The 18,988-nt window shown below is 39.9% G+C and overlaps 1 protein-coding gene across 1 annotated transcript in view; it reads right to left on the minus strand.

Annotated features, from left to right (window-relative positions):
- Nucleotides 1-18,988, minus strand: part of LOC136279710 (dynein axonemal heavy chain 5-like) — a 24,473-nt gene that overhangs the window by 850 nt on the left and 4,635 nt on the right. The window contains exons 2-27 of the mRNA XM_066163657.1: nucleotides 17,848-17,907; nucleotides 17,026-17,189; nucleotides 16,356-16,533; nucleotides 15,413-15,588; nucleotides 14,449-14,625; nucleotides 14,124-14,237; nucleotides 13,567-13,674; nucleotides 12,254-12,700; nucleotides 11,439-11,524; nucleotides 10,325-10,652; nucleotides 9,852-10,058; nucleotides 8,752-9,069; nucleotides 7,404-8,538; nucleotides 6,748-6,983; nucleotides 6,065-6,169; nucleotides 5,464-5,577; nucleotides 4,969-5,031; nucleotides 4,269-4,507; nucleotides 3,352-3,592; nucleotides 2,789-2,988; nucleotides 2,230-2,383; nucleotides 1,975-2,138; nucleotides 1,730-1,832; nucleotides 1,309-1,413; nucleotides 862-1,023; nucleotides 36-260 (exon numbers count right to left, since the gene is read on the minus strand). Coding sequence (XP_066019754.1) covers nucleotides 36-260; nucleotides 862-1,023; nucleotides 1,309-1,413; nucleotides 1,730-1,832; nucleotides 1,975-2,138; nucleotides 2,230-2,383; nucleotides 2,789-2,988; nucleotides 3,352-3,592; nucleotides 4,269-4,507; nucleotides 4,969-5,031; nucleotides 5,464-5,577; nucleotides 6,065-6,169; nucleotides 6,748-6,983; nucleotides 7,404-8,538; nucleotides 8,752-9,069; nucleotides 9,852-10,058; nucleotides 10,325-10,652; nucleotides 11,439-11,524; nucleotides 12,254-12,700; nucleotides 13,567-13,674; nucleotides 14,124-14,237; nucleotides 14,449-14,625; nucleotides 15,413-15,588; nucleotides 16,356-16,533; nucleotides 17,026-17,189; nucleotides 17,848-17,907 — 5,609 coding nt within the window. The remainder of the gene's footprint in view (nucleotides 1-35; nucleotides 261-861; nucleotides 1,024-1,308; nucleotides 1,414-1,729; nucleotides 1,833-1,974; nucleotides 2,139-2,229; nucleotides 2,384-2,788; nucleotides 2,989-3,351; nucleotides 3,593-4,268; nucleotides 4,508-4,968; nucleotides 5,032-5,463; nucleotides 5,578-6,064; nucleotides 6,170-6,747; nucleotides 6,984-7,403; nucleotides 8,539-8,751; nucleotides 9,070-9,851; nucleotides 10,059-10,324; nucleotides 10,653-11,438; nucleotides 11,525-12,253; nucleotides 12,701-13,566; nucleotides 13,675-14,123; nucleotides 14,238-14,448; nucleotides 14,626-15,412; nucleotides 15,589-16,355; nucleotides 16,534-17,025; nucleotides 17,190-17,847; nucleotides 17,908-18,988) is intronic.

Consider the following 18,988-nt stretch of genomic DNA (forward strand, 5'->3'; position numbering starts at 1 on the left):
AATCCACTCATTCTTGAGGTCTTCAATTCACTCACCAAATCATCGAAGATGTCCCTCTGATGAACATGAATGGTAATCAATGTCTCGAACTTTGTCCTGACTACTTTGGTGAGTTCTTTGGTGGTCTGCTCGATGAGCACGTTCAACAGTTCTAAGAATGCAGTGTTGGTTTGCTGCATCACCTTCTTGTCGTACTTAGCGTTTGTCAAAGCTTCGGTTGAGTCTCGGGTCCATATCATTTGAATTCCTAGCAAGCCGACCTATGGAAAAAAGGCCACATAGCTCAGGCGATTGTACTGGTAAGAAAAATCAATCATAATGTCTTGACATGTGGACAGGACGGGTGGACTGACAGATGAACAGACTGATGAAAGAAGTGTGGATGACAGATCAAAAAAGCAAGTAGGCATTTTTTTTTGTTATTTTTTATGGTCAAAAATACAATTCTGGCGATTGAATTGAATAGAAAAGAGAGGAAAGGAGACATCATTTTCCCTACAGCAATGAACGGGTTATAGTCGAGAAATATCCTCCTAAATAGCCCGCAATAAGATCGGAAAGTACAGTGTATGCATGGTTTTCAAAGTTCTTATTGGGTATGCCACTTCATATCTGGAAATGAAACTCTAAGCTTAAACTCCTCATTACTCAAGTGGAATTTCAGCCACCAGAAATACGAACACCATTTAGTAAGTCGTTTTTCCTCGTTTTCCTCCTCAGTTTTGTGCTGCGCTAGATTTTCGATCCTTTACCCCAAGTTGTTCTTTCCTCTATATTGTCCGGATAATCATAATTCAATAGGCATACTCCCATCATCGGTCAAGTTCATTATATAGAATAGTAAGAGGAAAGCAAATGCACCTGAGCTGGGAACGTATTGAGAAACTCCAGAAGATTAAAACCTTGATCTTGTACAGCGGTGTGCGCAGTCCGGATCACGTGATGAACTGACTTGCGCGACATTTCTAGCAGGGTGCCCAGCCAAACTTCAACATTACCTTGAGCCATAACAGGTTTCTCAAGCTACAACAAAGAAATTTCAATTAGGAGTCGAAAAAGCTTTTATTGTCACTGAATTTTTACCAATTTCTAATTGAGCGTCGAAAATATTTGCATATTTTTCTTTACATTGCTTGTCGTTTGTTCTCTGGGATTTAAATGGATTTAAAAATTACGACGCTCAGTCGAAACGATCTCTAACAACAGCTTTTACCTTCTAAACTGGAGGCAGTTTCTCGAAGATTGCATGATCAGTAAAAATTATACTGCGACAACATAACTCGAAAGTTTTGATTATATATTTCTTACCTCGATTGTTTCTCCCTCGGAGGAGATAACAGCCAGAATACGATCATAATCCTTCTCATGGAACTTAACATTCTTGGTGTTATCGAACACGTTTAACAAGTGAGCCTAGAAACGGAAACACAGTAACAATACTTAACGACTTCTATACACAAAACTGTTTGGAATCGTCAAAAAGTAAATTGGCTTATGTTGTAGATATAGTATCTCTAAATCAATACTTACAGGCAATTTCAAAATTCCAAAAGTCCCTAATTTCAAAATGAGATCAAATTCTAAATTTTCTCATGAAACCCTCTTTTTAAACAAGGGCTTTGGATATCGTAAAAGTGGCCTCAGCGGTGAAAAGCGTACTAAATGTAGCAAACATAGACCAGCACTACAGTTGAAGCCGCATATTCTATTGTTCAGAAATTATGTTTACCTGAATAGTATGAGAATCACTTGCTTGGCCAAGGATTTCCAACAGGACCGGATCAGAAACGAAGAAAAACCTTGGAAAGACCAGACGCTTCTTCTCCAAGTACCTAAAAAGTAACACAAAAAAATGTTTATAAGGAAACATTAAATTCATATATCGATCATGTAGTTGTGTTTTTCCGCAATAACGCGAAGACAACGTCATTGCAACTGAGAAGAAAGACAATAAGGTAGAGAATCGCAACCTACCCACTAAGCGACTTCTGACAAAGTTCTAGTTGTTCCAGCAGATGTGGCAACAGCTGCCCCAGGGTCTCGTCCCCCACACAACATTGCACTACATTGGCATTCTCATGTGCGCGAGTCATAATCTTCACCCACTGTTTGTCGATGTTCTGAAACCTCTTGGCTTCCTAAAATAAAAAATAAACCCAAAAAAATATGTTTATATAGACTAATATTGAGAGCAGCTTGGAAAAGCATCTTGTCTAGACGGAGACAAACCTTCGGTAGCTGTTTTGCAATATCTCCACCAACAAAAACAGCCTCGAGATAAATCCACAAGTTTTGAACCGTTAGCCAGTTCTCTATGATGTCCGTTGTGTTGGAAAGCTTCTGTACCCAGCTCTGGATATTCTTTTTGAAGGGAGCGTTGTACCTAAGTGTTTAGAATTATACGAGTCATTTTATACACATATCTGACACATTTTTAATTGTAATAGCTGTTGGCCCAAACTTGCCGTCACATTTCGCAAGTTATCGCTTTAATTTAACCGACTTAACAGCTTCCAGAGCTTATTCCGGTTTCAAAGCGACCGGGAGTAATTGCTACGCTTCCTGATTAGCGAAACCGTCTATTACAGGCTACCCTTAAGCATTTCGTCTAGTTTCTCAAACAAATAAGCCGGTATTCATATACACTCCTGAATGGAGAGAGGCGCTGAGAGAACAAAGTGCCAAGTCTGGACACAATGACATGTTTTTCGATCCTAAACACAGCGGGCTAATATCAAGGCCACCAAGTCTCCCACGTCATCCATTAAGCTGTACGAATTTTTCTTACCTATTACTCATTAAAGAGCCTAACACCATAAGACTGTCCTCCATCAACGCCACAATCTCCGATGTGTTGTCGCCCCGCAACAACAGTTCGCCACGATTCTTGAAATTTGCGAAAGTCAGCTCCCTTGTACTCCAATCAGCAACAACTGACTTAAGCTTGGCTTCTATGTCTTTCTCTTTGACTGCAGCGATGCAAACATCCTGCAGAGAGTGAAGACCGATTTTAAACGATTAAGTTAAGACACAGAAGACCTTGACAAGGAAAAACTGTTCACTTTATAGAAAAAGAGAATTTTTTAAAACTGCTTGTAAGAGAAAACTTGCTGCGGTGAATTTCCCTTTCAACCCTGAACAGTTTTCTTGTTGAGCCATTCACACTGGAAGATTTTAAACGTCCACTCCTTGTTCAAAATCTGACCGGCAGAGGTTAAATAGCAAGACACTTCATTGAACAAAATTTCCATTGCTTCAGACTGCTTAGCCATCTTTAGCCTGTGCCATAAAACCTCTCTGGGGACATTAAGAAAACAATAATGAAAATAACACAATCCATTGGGTGCACACCTCAATATCCTCTTTGTGCTTCAGCAGAGGTGCCTCCATGATGTTTCTCAGTGAGAATGTTTCTGACTCCATGTCAAATGTGTGTCCTGTCAGTCCAGCTATCCTGTCCCAATGCCTCTGTTTCATGGCTTTGTTCGCCATCAGTTCCAGCAGCGGACAGCTTTCATTGAAGTCATCGATCGTTTGCTTCAAATCCTGGAAGGCCTGCCAGTCTTTCAGGGCCCGAGGGAGCTTACGGCATCTAGTGGAAAGGAAAATGCAGAGTTTACATTGAATACTAACGCTTTCCAGGAATTCAAGATCACGGTAAAGGTAAAATCTGCGCACAAGCAAAGCGGGCCATGTCATGGCAGCTCATCCCGGTTTCGTTACAATCAAGCGCTTCTAGGTGTTTCCATCTTGATGAGGTGCGACCGCATTGCAGATAACCCCTCAGCATTTCGTCAGTTTTCCGTGACAGTACGCTGATTAAGAGAAAGGCACTGTGAGGGTGAGGGTTAAGTGTCCTGTCTAAGAACACGACATAATAACCCCCTGTCGGGGCTCGAACTCAGTTCTTCCGATTCAGAGTTCAGCGCACCACTGAGGCCCTTCGTCTAGGCCAGCTTGTTTTCGAAAAAACCCTCTGGTGTGATTTGCTATTGTAGTTTATTTATAGCAAGAAAAAAAACATCCAGGCTCACTTGAAATCCCCACTGCTAATAAGTTATTTCCTGCAAATAGCCCTAGTGCCTGAGATCCTCTAGGACAAGTAAAAGTTGTAACTCGTGATAAAACAATCAGACATCCCTTTAAATGCCAGTTATACGCTGTGTAGCGCCCGCTCCTTCTTGTTGAAAACACCAGCCTACCCTCCCTGGTAATCTAAAAATTATGTTAGCAAAACTTTCCAGTGAGCTATTTAACTGAAGCATTACCGTGTCTGAAAGTCTTGTAGTTCTATGTTGATCTTTTCTATATTGACGTCAACCCACAGGATATCATAATATCCATTCACAGTGTCAATGACGTCATTATACAGGCCGTAGAGCTTTTGCAAAAGATTCAGTTCTCGGCGGATCTGCATCAGGTCTGGGTATTCTGTCACAGAGAGCCCAAATAGCTCTTCTCCTCCGGAATATGTGATGTATTTACGCCAAAGAGCATCAAATCGATTCTGCATGAAGACGACAAAAAAAACAAATATTTCAAAAAGACTACTTTCCTTCCAGTAGGACAGTCTTTGTATAGACTGTGGAACTTTGGAAAGATTTAGACCAGTCTGCCTGAAGAAAAGGAGAAAACTCAGCTACTCAAGGGGTTATGTTTTTCATCCTTCTTTACGTGCAATATTTGTAAAACACGATATCCTTATCACTCAGCCACTCTCCTCTGCATCAATTAATTTCAAGGAAATTTCTAGCAAGTAGTTGAACTAGGGAAGGATAATTATCTTAGGCTTATCTTAAAACTTATCCGCTGGATAACCATTTATCCGCTGAATAGCATCATCCGCCTTTTATACAACGAGGCCCTGGCAGGTACGTTGTAATAACGAATACGATCACTCAATAAAATAAAGTTCGAAAAAGGCTGCTACGAATTCTGGCTGCGGTTTCAGTCTTCATACGAACTAACCTGAAAGATGATCAGTCTGTCACTAGCTTCACGTGGAGGGACATTTGGAACCATTGGGCCAGTCTGAAAAAAAAGGAGTTGTAAATAAATATATTAATTAGTACATAAATTAAAAGGGTAAAAAAAAACTGCGATTGAAGGGTCAACCTATCAAACACCTTCGAGGTACTTGGAGACACTGTGAAAAAGTTAACAAATGGAATCAATATTATTGGTTAAAACGGTGAAGGGCAACCATTTGGCTATCAATTTTAAGAATCGCAGCAGCGGAAATGAACTTAGGAAAACCAAGAAAAAATTATAATTGTAAGGCAGTGTATATGACTTGGACCCAGGCATTTCAAACTTTATGACGAGCGCCTTCAGGTAATCATCTACGCCGACTCTGGCAAAAGAATAATAATAACAAGTCATATGCGACGCACATGCACATGCAAATGACAGGGCGAATACATGCACATGCAAATGACAGGGCGAATGAAGTCAACCTCTTACCGAATGGTAATCTGATGAAAATGAAGAGACATCCACGATGAAAACCTGCACTTTGTCGATAAGGTCTCCCTTGAAGTTAGGCTGAATTTGAATGAGCTGTCCTTGAGACTCCGTCTGCACAGAATAACAGCAAACGTTGAGGTTAAATTGAATTTTTGTTTGACGACTTTAGCAGAGAAAACATGCTGTATAAGCTCGAGTTCCCAAATTCACTTAGGGATATCTGCATCGTTATTGCAACCCAAACACAACAATGTCATTTGAGCTACTCTGGAAGCAGGTGCCATGGAACGGAAGCACAAGAAGACATCGCATTTCTGAGAAGCTTTGTTGACAAACCTTCGTGCTCAATCCATTTCTTAAGTTGGTCGTGCTTCAATAAATGTTTCGGGCAATTAATCATTATAACTACCCCTTAAGACACTTAAGTCTCATCTAGCCCGCTCAATTTTTCCTCCCAACTTCCATGTTAAACTAAAAAGTTTTAATTATAACTGATACTGGAGCTGTTGTACAAATTGGAGAAAAAAAGACACTCTAGATTTTAAAATATCACGTGTAATGCACTACCAAGACAAAAAATACTAAAATATATATTTACCGCTAGAGACTGAAGTTTCTGCCACGAGTAGCGAAGCGTGTCAACCCTTTCTGACTCCTCTTTGGCGACCAATAACTCGTAACGATTCAACATCGCATACGATTCCTGAAAACAAAATGAGTTCAAAGAAAAATGAATTCGAGAAGTCGTTTACCCGCACCGTATAAAGTTCTATATTTTCTTGTGCCCGTCCAACCTGATAGAACTATTTCAGTAATTAGACCTTTCGTGGTGCTAACTTGCGTTTTATGATTGGCGTCGAAAATGAACTTTTTAAACATTTTGGTTCACCAATCAGATGTGTCTTGTTTCCATACGTTTTCTAGCGGTCTGGACCTTTCATGCGCACTGTTTGAAGAAGCAGAAACAAAAAGGCACGTACTACAAGAAGCGAATGAGAACTCAACGTAAAATACAAGTGAGCTGCTATAAACTCGGAATAAAGTGAGTGAGAAAGTCGCGTTTTGTGCTAGTTTTGCGTCTGATTGGTTGACAGGCCGGATGACCTACCAAGTTTTCTTGACCTATAAAAGAGCGAGGCAAAGCAAAACTAAAGCAGTCTAGGATCACTAACGAATCTCATTCGAAAGTTTCTCTGTGGCTCGACTAAGTCGTTGAAGTTTTTTGTGATACATCACGGTCCGTCGGGCTTCGAAGTTTTTTTTAGAACCAATTGCACTAACCTCGATGGGTCCAATGGACATGTCAATCATAATCTCCCTATCTCGGATCTCCTTCAGTGCGGCCATGGCATGCCGAATGTCGTCGAGGTCTTTGATTGGTCGACTGAGACGTTTCGTGATATCCTCAATAAAGGTGAACATTTCCTCCATTTCTGTCCGGTACCTGAAGTTACAGTTTCGGCCAAAGGCCACGCACCAAGCCCTGGTTTCCGCACAAAGCGCTGTTTTGAGTTGTTCTGTACAAGAGAAAGACAAAGCTAAACAAAAACGACCCTTATGTATATTGTCAGTTAGAAATCTGTCACTTGACGGTCAATATGTGAAACGAACTCCACAAATGGTTGAATAAATGCTTTCCAGAATTTCAAGACAGTTAACCCTCGATGAGCCAACAAACTCAACCATTGGGGAAAGTTTTTAGAGAACTGTGATGCTGCGTCGGTGGAAGGTATTACAGGATAATTTGGTTTTACCAAATGAGTTGATGACGAAATTGGCCTCTGTAAAGGGTCTCAAAAGCTGACCGAATGACCAAGACAAACTCTCCAAACGACAGCTTTAGAAACTCTTTAAGGCGGCAAATTCACATTTCAACTCAGTTGATTTAACCACATTATCAACCATACGTTGAAAATTCTATCTTGGTAACAAAATACCTGTGAACAACGATACGGCTCCAGCCTTATAAGATTCAGGCTCTCTCATGATTGTGTCCTCCAAGGCTTTGTACCTCAAGATCTGAGCCTCAAACTCTGACAACTTGGGGTCAGTCTCCAAAAACTTAGCAATGTCTTCCTCTCGATCTTCCCTCCAGATAGACTCATATTTGCTGAAAAAGTCCAAGGCTGTGGTTACATCCTTTTTCTGAGAGTTAATCGCCGTTGACAGGAACGACACAAGTTTAGCGATTTCTTTGTTTTCAGCGACATTTTTGAAGTAATTAGCCTTCTGCGGAAATATTGCCATGCTAACAACGGTACCAGCATCACTATCGGCGGGCATTCTCGTGACTCGTCGGGAAGGCGCGACGTCGGATCGGCTTTCGTCATCGCTGCCTGCATTGCTCGCCGAGCGACTTCGAGCCTCGTTATCAGAATCGTCTTTGTCTTTCTTTTCCACTTTAATAAGTGCTTTGCAAGTCTTGCACCACTGCGAGATACCTTTTGACACAGATACAACATACTGGGCAGCTTTGTTTAACCCTTGTTGGATCTCGTCCAAAGCCGGCTGCATGGTTATGTTCGGGATCTGTAAAGTCACATTCGCCGAGAAGAGCGGCGATAGATCAGGTCCAGAATCCTTCCCTTGTCCTAACGAGCCACTGTTCTCAAGATAATGATGCGATAGAGCAGCTTGTACGCGTTTGCGCATACCATCCAAGGTTGTTCTTGTAACGCGCACAATGGCGTCAATGTTCTTGTGAATAAAATGCATCAACAATTCCTGAGCTTCCATATTTAGCGTATCCCGTATCTCGCGCTTACGCTTCGCCGCTGCAGCCGCTGGGCTAATAACTGCACTTCCCAATCGACTGCCAGCAGACCGACTGTCTGGTCGACTACCACCCGTCCGGGGACGACTGCGTGCACTCTCTCCTCTGGGAACAACTTTGTCGTGTTCTCCATCGTCTTGGTCTTTTGTAAAGTCTTCGTGTTCTTGGTCCTCGTCGCTGTCAAGGTCATCTTGGTCTTCCTCTTCAAGCTCTAGCAGCATTGTGATCAATTCATTGGCAGCTTCTTCCACTCGTGCACTTTTTGATTCCAGTAATTCAGAACCTCGCTTGCAAAGATCCTGTAAATTAAGATACAAGTGTATGATGCCAAATGTTATTAATCTAAATGTAGATCAACTGTGGCAGATCCCTCCAACCCCCTGCTTACAGACCCATGTACCTTTTTACATCTTTGAGACCAAAATTCTTTCAAAGAATTTTTCCATCTCAATAGCCAAGGGAGATAAAAATTAGCGCACTCTTTTAACCTCACACTTTTCACACTTGCTTACCTCGGTGTTTTTAAGAAACCTTTCCACAGTCCAAGGCGCATCGCTCGGTAACTCACAAAGCAGCGTATTGCTCATCTCTTGCAAAACAGCTTCTATTCGAAACTTCACCAAATCATTGGCTCGATCAATCAGCAGCTCTAGTTCCTTGAAAGCATCATAGACACTATCCATGTAGACATCCAGACTGAGAGATGTCCAGTTGAGCATGGTCAGCCCGGGCTCGATTGCTGCATCTACTTTGGCCAGATGCGGCGACATAAGCGGTTTAAATGCCGGAGGTATCCTTGCCAGAACCCGAACGCTCTCTGATAACAACAGCTATAAAGAGTGTAAGAAAATCTTTAAGTTTCACTTGGTTCCTAATGGAAATCAACGACACTTTTTGCCCAAGCGCAAGCTATAAGACACTTGTCGATTCCGTCACCTCAACCTTAAACCATTTGAAAATGGGACAAGTAAGTTCAGGAAATCCCATGGGGCTGAGTAAAATTAAGGATTAATAACACGCGTGTTTTCAGCGCAACTGGGAAATTTCTGAAAACGCAAGGAATATAAAACCATCATTTTACGAGGATACACGCAATTACTTGTTTATAAATAAGAAGGCCAAAATGTTCTTTTATTAAGAAGGTAATAAAGGACCTAATCAATCTAAGAACCAATCAATTTCAATCAACTTTGCCTTGGGCAATAACTAAAATTAATAAAAAAAGGCCTCTGTCTTAGCCAATCTGCATTTAGTAATTTTGCCCTCTTTGTTAGAAAAAGTGAACAATCACAAGTAAAAGCAAAGACCTCACAAGCTTGCCATTGCATCGAATTCTTACAAATCAGGGTTTAGTTAGATTTCTCCGACAGCTTACCGATAACCAATTCTACTCATGGACAGTGAAAGGCGTTGGGAGAATGAACACAACACAAATGACCCGGCCAAACCTCGAAACCCAACTTTGTGATTCGGAATCCCAAAACTAACTGAAAACTTGACAGCCGACCCCGTCTAAAGTACCCGGTTTTCATGACGGTGGTCGCGTTAATGTGGTTTCACTATTACATTTATACTTTTCATTAATTGTCCTCCGAGGGGCATCGGTATTTACCTGTAATCTATTGTAGTTCTTCTTAATCGTTTGACTCTTTTGGAGCAGGGTCTGCGCACCAAATGGAATGTCCAAGCCTAAGCGCACCATACACTCAGATTCACGAATGAGGGTTAGAATCTGAGGGTCAAAGTTCACAAAGAGTTCTTTTGTTTCCGGATGGCGCACGAGGAGGGAGGCCTGTAAACCAGACTTTGCCACTTCGACCTGTTAAGGGTACGACAATAATAATAATAATTTCAAAAGCTATGGACTGCAACCTGATAAAAAAAAACTCATTGCACGAGACGCCATTTAAATTATATTTTTAAAGGAGCAAAACAACAATTTGTACATGGCTTGTCAAGGAAACTGTACGAGATTAAGGTAAAATTCTACTGCAACAAATTTTCATCGAAGCCTGTCTGGCAAGAATCAACTATCAAGCATACAAAACCAAAATACTAAACGGGCTTGATGACTATCCCTCATACCTGCTTCATCCATGCCTGATGGTATAACACTTCAAATTCTAACAACACTTTAGCAAGTTTGTTATAGTTCTTAATGGTCTTCTTGGCCTCAGGCGTCTGCAGGATTGTGGGATACTTTTGAAACATTTCCATCGGTTCTTGAATCCTTCTGTACATCTGTCGGGCCCAGGCTATTTTGCCCGCTATTGGTGGTAAATCCCAGGCCACCGGTGGATCATTACGGTGTCTCTGGTAAATCTTTTGTATGGTGTCAATGTCGCGGCCATAGTACATCAGGATTCGCTCGTATTTCTCCTGAATCGTGTCCTTCAAGCTGTCTAGGGAAAGTCTACGAGAAAAAACAAACAAACAAAAAAATATGAGAGGATGTTATTTATATTGTCACAAGCATAGAAACATAGATAAAGAAAAACAAATCTTGGTTCCTATGATAAATTGAACTCAGACCTCCTGATTCCGTGCTCCGATGCTCTAACAGTGAGCTACAAAGAACCCTATGGTAGCTGATTAGAGATATGTTAACACTTCTGCGCAGGCGAGAGACTGGTAAAAATCAGAGGTCCTCGTGAGAACTCTAACCTCACACCCTCTGATTTCGGGTCCAGAAGCTCTGCCAACTAGACTACTAAAAACTCTTTCGTGAGCGAGGCCATGCACCACCTTTTATATCCTAAACAGACTGCATACCGTGAGATCAGAAAAGTCGATAGAAAAGCTTAAATGTTTAATGTTGAGCTGGGTCGACGAATCTAGACAGAGGGTTTGAAAACATTTGTTGCTGGCGTGTTAATATCTGGAAATACAACCGCAAGTTACCTTAATAGAAACTTTCTAATGTTTTTCCAAGAAGGCTCGGTAACGACTATAGCATTCTGATTTGTTCTTAGGGCGGAATGAATTTTCCTATCCATGCTTTCTTAAGTTTCCGTTTTTCCGTCTTGGAAACCTTGACTCGAAAATAATGCTCTAGGCGTGGCATTTCTAAGAAGTCTATCACGACTTTCGAGCTGGCAAAAACCTTTCTATTTCTCTCGTGTAGCGATTAGCTTTCAAAAGTGTAAGGTACCAGAAGTGATGTAATAATGCTTGAGAGGTAAGGGTGCTCATCACTTACCTCTCGAATTTCCTTATTAACCTCAAGGCACGTTGGGTCGAAGGAATCCGATCAAAGCAGTTGTCCATGAAAATCTGCAGTTGAACCTGTTCAGAGGTTTCAACCATTTCCATTAAAATCTAACGACTCTAATTGCTATGGAATTCTTTAAAAAAAGTAAAGTCATATCGTGGTAAAGAAAATGTTGTTATCGTTGTTGAAACAGTATGAATACCGACGTGGTACATTGAAGACTTCAGAAAACATCTGCCTCAATGTGACAAATCTAAATGTAGCCCCCCCCCCCAAAAACTCCCAACTGACAAGGGTGATATATGACGCGCTGGATAAGACATGGCCACACCCATGGGTCATCTTTTCAAAAATTCAGTCGTGTTTCCCTGTATATTCTGTGTACACCGCTAGTACTGCAATGTTCTTTGATGACCAGCACTCTCTACGCCTGCATGCAATCTACTTGGCATATAAACACATCTATATACTCTCATTTTGGTCGAAAAGATGGGGGTTGACCTCGAGTAAGGTGGAGAGATCATAAACAGGAAAACACGCGATCCTTTTGGCATGCGGAATAAAATATACCCGATACCCATATTGGATCTAGCGTTTTTTGATAAACACTTGGAATGTATCATAAAACTTCTGTATGAAGTTGCGAGTGAAAGCGCAGTGGACCCAGGTCGTAAAAACTCATTGTTTAAAACTCATTATTACCGAAAGCTTTGTGCTTGAGCCGTAAAGAGAAATACAATTATTTCCCGATTGTCAGCTACAACCTACATAGGGTAGATACTCTTTAAGCAACATCACTTTACCTGTAGATCGTTAATTTGCCTTTTAAACTCCTCAAAATCCGCATCAAAGTCCATCTTTCGATAATCCAGCAGGTCGTATGGTTTCTTTTTCATGGTTGTGACAATTAAAACAAATTTGTTCCAAAGCTGTTCCATGCCTTCTATCCTTGACTCTCCGAGACATGAGAACGCTTTCATCGTATCCAACATATCAATGATCTTGTGCAATCGCCGTGAGAAGGTGTTACTTTTGCCAAAAATGTACATTTCGCTGAACTCGAATTGTCTTTCCTCCGAGTTTTGCTCGAGTCGCTGTTTAGTCTTCTGAAAGCATCTTTGGTATTCTTCGTTTAATCGAATGCAGTTTTTCAGTTTTTCGACAAGTTCCTCCTGTTGGTATTCCCACACTGTCTTGTACCCATGCTCTGTGATGTAGTTTTTACACGCCGTGATCATTTGATTTGTGACCTGAAGGAATAAAACAGAGCAATTCTCGATTTAGTGCCGGGATCAGCCAAGCGCTCTTTGATTGGTGTACAAAACTTGCGCCACCTGCTCGACCAATCAAGTTTCAAGCTAAACCCAATCGTGACCTGGATATTAGCATTTTCGCGACCTTTCAGGCCGTCTCACCCATTAGCTCCTAGTACTTAAAGGCGCTTTGCGCTACTAAAGTCGGTTTTGTTTGGGGGCTGTGAAAACTCAATCGACAAGCACTAAAAAAGTGAGCAAACACGAAAATTTTGTTGTAAAACACGGCTACCGTAAAATAAAATAGGCTTCCTTGTACCTGACTGGTCATTAACTTCCCAAATATGAGGTTCTGTATCATGGATCAACCGTTCAAGGTCTGATTAAAAGAGGGCACTGTACTGGGCAATTGCAATTTCGTGTTCTTTTTTTACCAGCCACCCTTATCGCTTGTGAGCAAAAACACCATCCGAAGTGAAGATGGTGTTGATAATATGTGCCCTTAGTTGATAATATGTGTTAACGATGATTGCACGTCTTCAAATGCTGGCATAACTTAACCCTTTACATCCTAAAATTAACATGCATATTCTCCAGACTGTTCTTTATACATTTCCTAAGGTGATGACAAGGAGAATTTGTTTACCGATCAAAAGCTTCTCTCGTTAGTAATCATTTCCTTCATTCTCATGACCTTAACGTGTGATTCAGGGCTGATATTGTAAGGAGAAATTTGATGCTAGTCACTCTTCGGGTTTAAGGGTCAAGGGAACCCTTTGCACCGAGCAACTTGGCGACCAGATCGTCAATTTTCAAACAACAGCGTAATGGGTGAGTCACCTCACCCTCCCTTTAACACTTACTTTAACAAATAAAGCCGTCATCCTTTCGGACGTGTTGTAATATCTTGAGTAGCTGTTAATCATGCGAATGGCGTTTATAAGACCTGGAATCCCGTCCATCATACCGACCTAACAAACACACAAATACATGAAAGAGGGAAAGAAACATTTTCATTCTCGGCTCAAAAGTAAAATTTTCATGGACGTACCTATTTGGTCGACCTAAATTATAAAATCAGACGGTTGATTCAGATGTAGAAGTTAAATGATTAGTTGAGCATGTGTTTTAGCTAAAAGACGCAAAAAGATTTTAAAGCGGCTCCTTCGTTATAAGCAACGCATGAATAGTGTAACATAAAAATCGAAGTCCATTCACAGTCGCACCTCCCATGCCAACCACTTGAGCTTAATTCTCAGCTGGATTCTTTACATATATCGAACTGAAGTGATTCAAAAATCGTTCTTTTCGTGTTCTCACATATAATTAAAGGGATTGAGTTCGGTACATCTGAGTACATGAAAAGTTCGACATTCGAACTACGCTTCAGTTGCCGCATGTGACAATCGCAGTTACTTACCGGATCACTGTTGTAAAGCGGGTCACAGAATTTCTCCAATGTGTAGAGGAACTTCACGTTGTCTTTTGCTTCATTGGCATAATCTGTTATTCTGCTGTCAATGTCTCGCCAAGTCTGTGAAAAATGCGACAGTTTTACGAAAAAAATTAAATTTGATAGGATGTTAAGATCAGAATTTATACTTCAATGATGTAAAGTTTGTAGAGGCCGTACAATTCAAAGTAGATAGCTTAACACTTTGGAAGGAAAGGCATTAGAGCAGGTCACGGATCACGTAAAACAAATGAGCAAAATGAAGTAAAACTTTCTAAAGTATCTCGTAAACCTTTAGTAGTTTAGATTTGGCTGCGTGGAGAACCCCAACCACTGCTTTACATTCTGTTCCCTTGATCTGATCCAGCAGCGAGTTAAACTTAGCCATTCTTTTTTTCCAGTGATCTAGTTCTGCTTTGGGGCCGACATCATCAGCCTCTTTCCTCATTTGTTCACTCTCTGCCAAAACCTGGAAAGGAAAAAAAAGCCTCGAGTTTAACATATAAGCATAAGCCCATCGAGCTTTAGGGTTGTGCCGCTAGGTGATAGAAGTTTTCCTCATACAGAAGCGTGTAGTGCACGATTGGGGCGAGAAACTTGGATCTTACTTCCTTGATCGGTGCACAATTGATTTGATCTTGAAAATGACACTGTGACATCCTATCAATTCATAGAGCAATTCGTTCAAGTGCTCAGGCTTAGGATGTAAAACCCTGGGCGTTCTTTCAGGCCATATTGACGCATGTGGATTGCCCCCATTCAAACTAAAATCGAAGACTTAAGCTTGCTGATTTTAGCACAGAAGCCTTCAACCTAAAAAGAGGCCCAGAAACCTTTCACCCACAAAAAATTTATATCTAAAGAATACGCACCAGCTTTACATAACAATTTTCGCGTCTACGGATTAAAAGAATTCGATTTCACAACAGCTCATGCCAGCCCTTCTATTCTTACACGTAATAAGAAAACAGGCGCTTTTTCCGCCTTAAGTGAAACATTTTAAAAACATTCTTTGAGTGAAATAGGCTTAAGCCGATCTGAGAAGAGATATAGGTTTACTTCGCAGATTATTACATTCTCTCTGAAACTTTGAAAGTTGGAAGGGAAAGCATTAGACAGGAGGCTGTGTCAGAACCCTTACGGACATATCTTCGGAAATCTTCACCAGTCTTTTTTGAAAGGACCAGCTCCTCAAAACCTCAAAAAGAAAGTTTACATCTTTTTCTAGAAAATACTTTCCGGGAATACGCACGAACCTGTTCGATCTGTTTAATCCAAGCCGTAACAATCTCTTCAATCTGTTCAAGCGTCTCGCTGGAGCTAGCAGCTGCTATGAAATCATTAGGAGAACTTATCCTCGTCAGATCAATGCTGTCACATTCCTTAAGGCTCACTGCATCATCTAGACTGGCCTGTGCACTAGCCAGGATACCTGAATAGTGAAGTGTACAAGAGATCAAGATGAACTACAAACTATGGAATATCAAATGTACGTTGCTACAAATATTAGCTTGTGAGAGTTTAAAATCAACCAGCTTTCGATACATGCTCTTCTTAGTTTACACTAATTGATTTGACACCTTAAAGCCATAAACAGTGGAACAGATGTCATTTTCAATGTTGAAATAATGCTTAGCAAATTGACCATCGTCTATTGCTATCACAGATCAAAGAAATGACGTCAAAAACTGCAGCAAAACCACCGTGTACTTGATTCACATAAAATGAAGAGAATATTCACTTTTCATCCTTTGCCTACTCGTTAATTCTTCCCACTCAAAGCTACAATGGCTATCACCCAGTAAACACGGAAGTTTTTACAGATATGATAATAAAAACTGAAACAATAAATTTTACAGATATTTCATGTACTGTACAGTGCTTTAACCCTGTCACTTCTTAGAGAGATCAAAAAGAGATTTCTTCCCGTCATAATGATACACCATCAAGCTAAAAAGTGACAAGAGTGAAAAAAAATCAACTAGAGCCTATCATTGGATTAAATACCAAACTCTTAAAAATATAACAATAAGAAATGTTTTGCAAACTGTGGGGAGTATTGCTATTGAGATCCGTTAGGAGTGAAAGGGTTCAAGTCATGAAGTTAAGTTTGGGTTCAAGGTTAATTGATGGCACATTCCAGCTGATGACATTCACACATGTCAGTAATCAACCTGAGTCATTTCTTCATCAACTTACCCACAAAATTGTCAAGTTGGTTCATGAATCCTTGTCGTACACTTGCACCATGTTTGTCTGATAAATCACCCCAGTTGGAACTTTTAGACAGGGCAGGAATGTAGATATCTGCAAGTAATCTCTCAACTGATTGAAGAACACCGACACCACGAGTATCCAACAAACCAAAAGTTGTTTCCTGAGTTAAAACACACAGATTAGAAAACTGAAAAAAAAAACCCCACCACTCATACTCTTCACTAATTCAATTATTTCTTATAACCACTGTCTGTTCATACTTGATACATTTTTTGGCTTGCAAGGGAGGAAGGGGCAGGTTCATGGATGCAAAAATGAAAATAAGTTTTTTCCTTTATTGAATCAGATGTAACTAAAAACCATCCGTAGTGGCAGATCCAAGGGGGATAGTGTGTGGGTCTTCATCCTCCTCCTGTCAGACGTGTGGGCTTTTTACCATTTGTCTGACACCTGAACTCTTGCAACTACAGGATCCTCTATTGCTACCCAATATGGAATACTTAAAATCTACCTGAAATGTTTTTTATGCTTATTTAGGCCTTGGTACAATTGTAAAAGGAAATGCACTCCTGTTCCCTCTGTGTGGACATCTTTCTCACAAAAAATAAATTATAAATAAGGGGTGGGAATTATACAATTTCAGTAACATTACCTGACTGATGTTTGCCATTGTTAGAGCTTTTGTGGGGTTAATTTTGATGAAGAACACACATGCTCCGGTGAGCTGCATATCCTTTGTATCTGTGATAAACACTTTGGGTTTTGTCTTAATGTTGGTTGCTTGTGCTCCACCAGGCCCAAGTCTGACATGTTCAACTGTAATCAAAATTGTAAAAAAGAAGTTAGTTTATTTTGTTATGTTAAGACTTAATATCCACTACAAACCAAATTTGTTTGGTAAAGTGCATTCTTTTCCAATCATTGACCAATGAGAGCCAGCTGTATGGTTTACTTGAAGTTTATTACACTGTAGTAAACTTTGACTTGAGGGAGGAAACCATAATGATGGAGATGGATGATGATGATTAAAGAAAACATTACTCTACGAGGCGTTTACTATGATGCAGATGTGACATAACACATAATGATAACCAAGAATGACAATGAGTCATACATATTATGTTGTAAATACAAAACATAAATCCATCACCAGTGTTAAAAAAAATGCTACAAATGACATGGAAATTCTGTAAGTTTGATATTGATCTGTCCAAAGCCCAAATAAAAGTTTGGAGAGCGAACTAAAGGAGTGAGTTTCAATAACAACTAAAAAAAAAAAAAATAAAGGATAGCATGATGGGACAATTCCCAAATGAAAGTAGGAGGAAAAAAAGATGACATGTATTGGGTAGAGTAGGAGAAGAAACAAGAATTACCAAAAGCTTAGAATGTATATACATAAAATGTATAAAAATTTTAGAGAAAGCATTTCCTTAAAGCTCCTATTACCTACAATCTCATGCTCACAACCCACCTGCATCTGGTAAAGTTTCCACTTCTTGAAAATAAAATATGATCCTTTGAAAAGGACCATCTGCTAATTGAAAAAATCCGCATGGTTCAATCTGTGAGCTAGAGATGATTGTTTGAAGAGATGATCAATATGAGAACATTTAATAATCGTAAGTCACAATCTAACTTAAGCAATTACTTAACTGAGCGTTAATGATTAAAGGGGTAAGTTTCTAATAGAATTAAGGTGCTGTGTTCGGTAAGAGTGAATAACCAAGGTAATTTGGTATTGTTCAACTGAGTTGATAATGTAAATTGGCCACCATAAAGAGTTTCAAAGCTGACATTTAAGCATTAGCCCTTTCGGAAGAGCTGAGGTTACCTACAGTATGTCTGTCCATTGGTAAACTGATAATGATGTTTAACAGTCAAATATTTGTAGAGATGGTAGTATAAGATATGAAAGTGGATTGTGAAGGTTTGAAGTACCAAAATTTGAGAATTTTTCTGATAAAAAAATTTGGTAGGGAAAATCAAGGTTTTGATTTACATTACTTGCATACTTTTCTTAAAATGCCATAATGATTACACATGTTTACACAAATTTGTGTTATTATGATGATACCACTATTAATAGAAGTCAGTTAAAATAACCATCTAATAGGCCATTTTTACAGTGTGTACTAGTTGCCAAGCCTTGATTGGAGTGAGGCGAAGGTGACTTGTTGTGTTAGGGACCAGAATATAGTAGCATGATAACAAATTAATTTGCATTTCAAAAAAAAGCAAGCAAGGATTTGTATCATAACAAGGTAACCGGGACATCAATCTGTTTCAAAGGTGGAACCAAGATTACAACTGTAAAAGGACATTACTATTGATAGACACCAACAGAAATTAGATACATTCCACAAACATCATTAAAAAATTAAAATAATTAAAAAAATACGTTTTATAATCATTCATATCAAATTTTATATTGAGGTATGCTAAACAAATAAACCTGATTCCCTTCTAGTAAAGATTCTTTGTGACCTCCTCCATTTGTTAGCCCAAGGGTACTGGCAAATGTGCTCATCAATATTCATGTCTAACATCAATCATGGACCTCTTGTGCTTCTCGCTCCTATCTGGCTTTTGCTGATTTGAAAAGCACAAGAAAA

Source organism: Pocillopora verrucosa, chromosome 3 (assembly GCF_036669915.1).
Source record: "Pocillopora verrucosa isolate sample1 chromosome 3, ASM3666991v2, whole genome shotgun sequence".
Taxonomy (NCBI): Eukaryota; Metazoa; Cnidaria; class Anthozoa; order Scleractinia; family Pocilloporidae; genus Pocillopora; species Pocillopora verrucosa.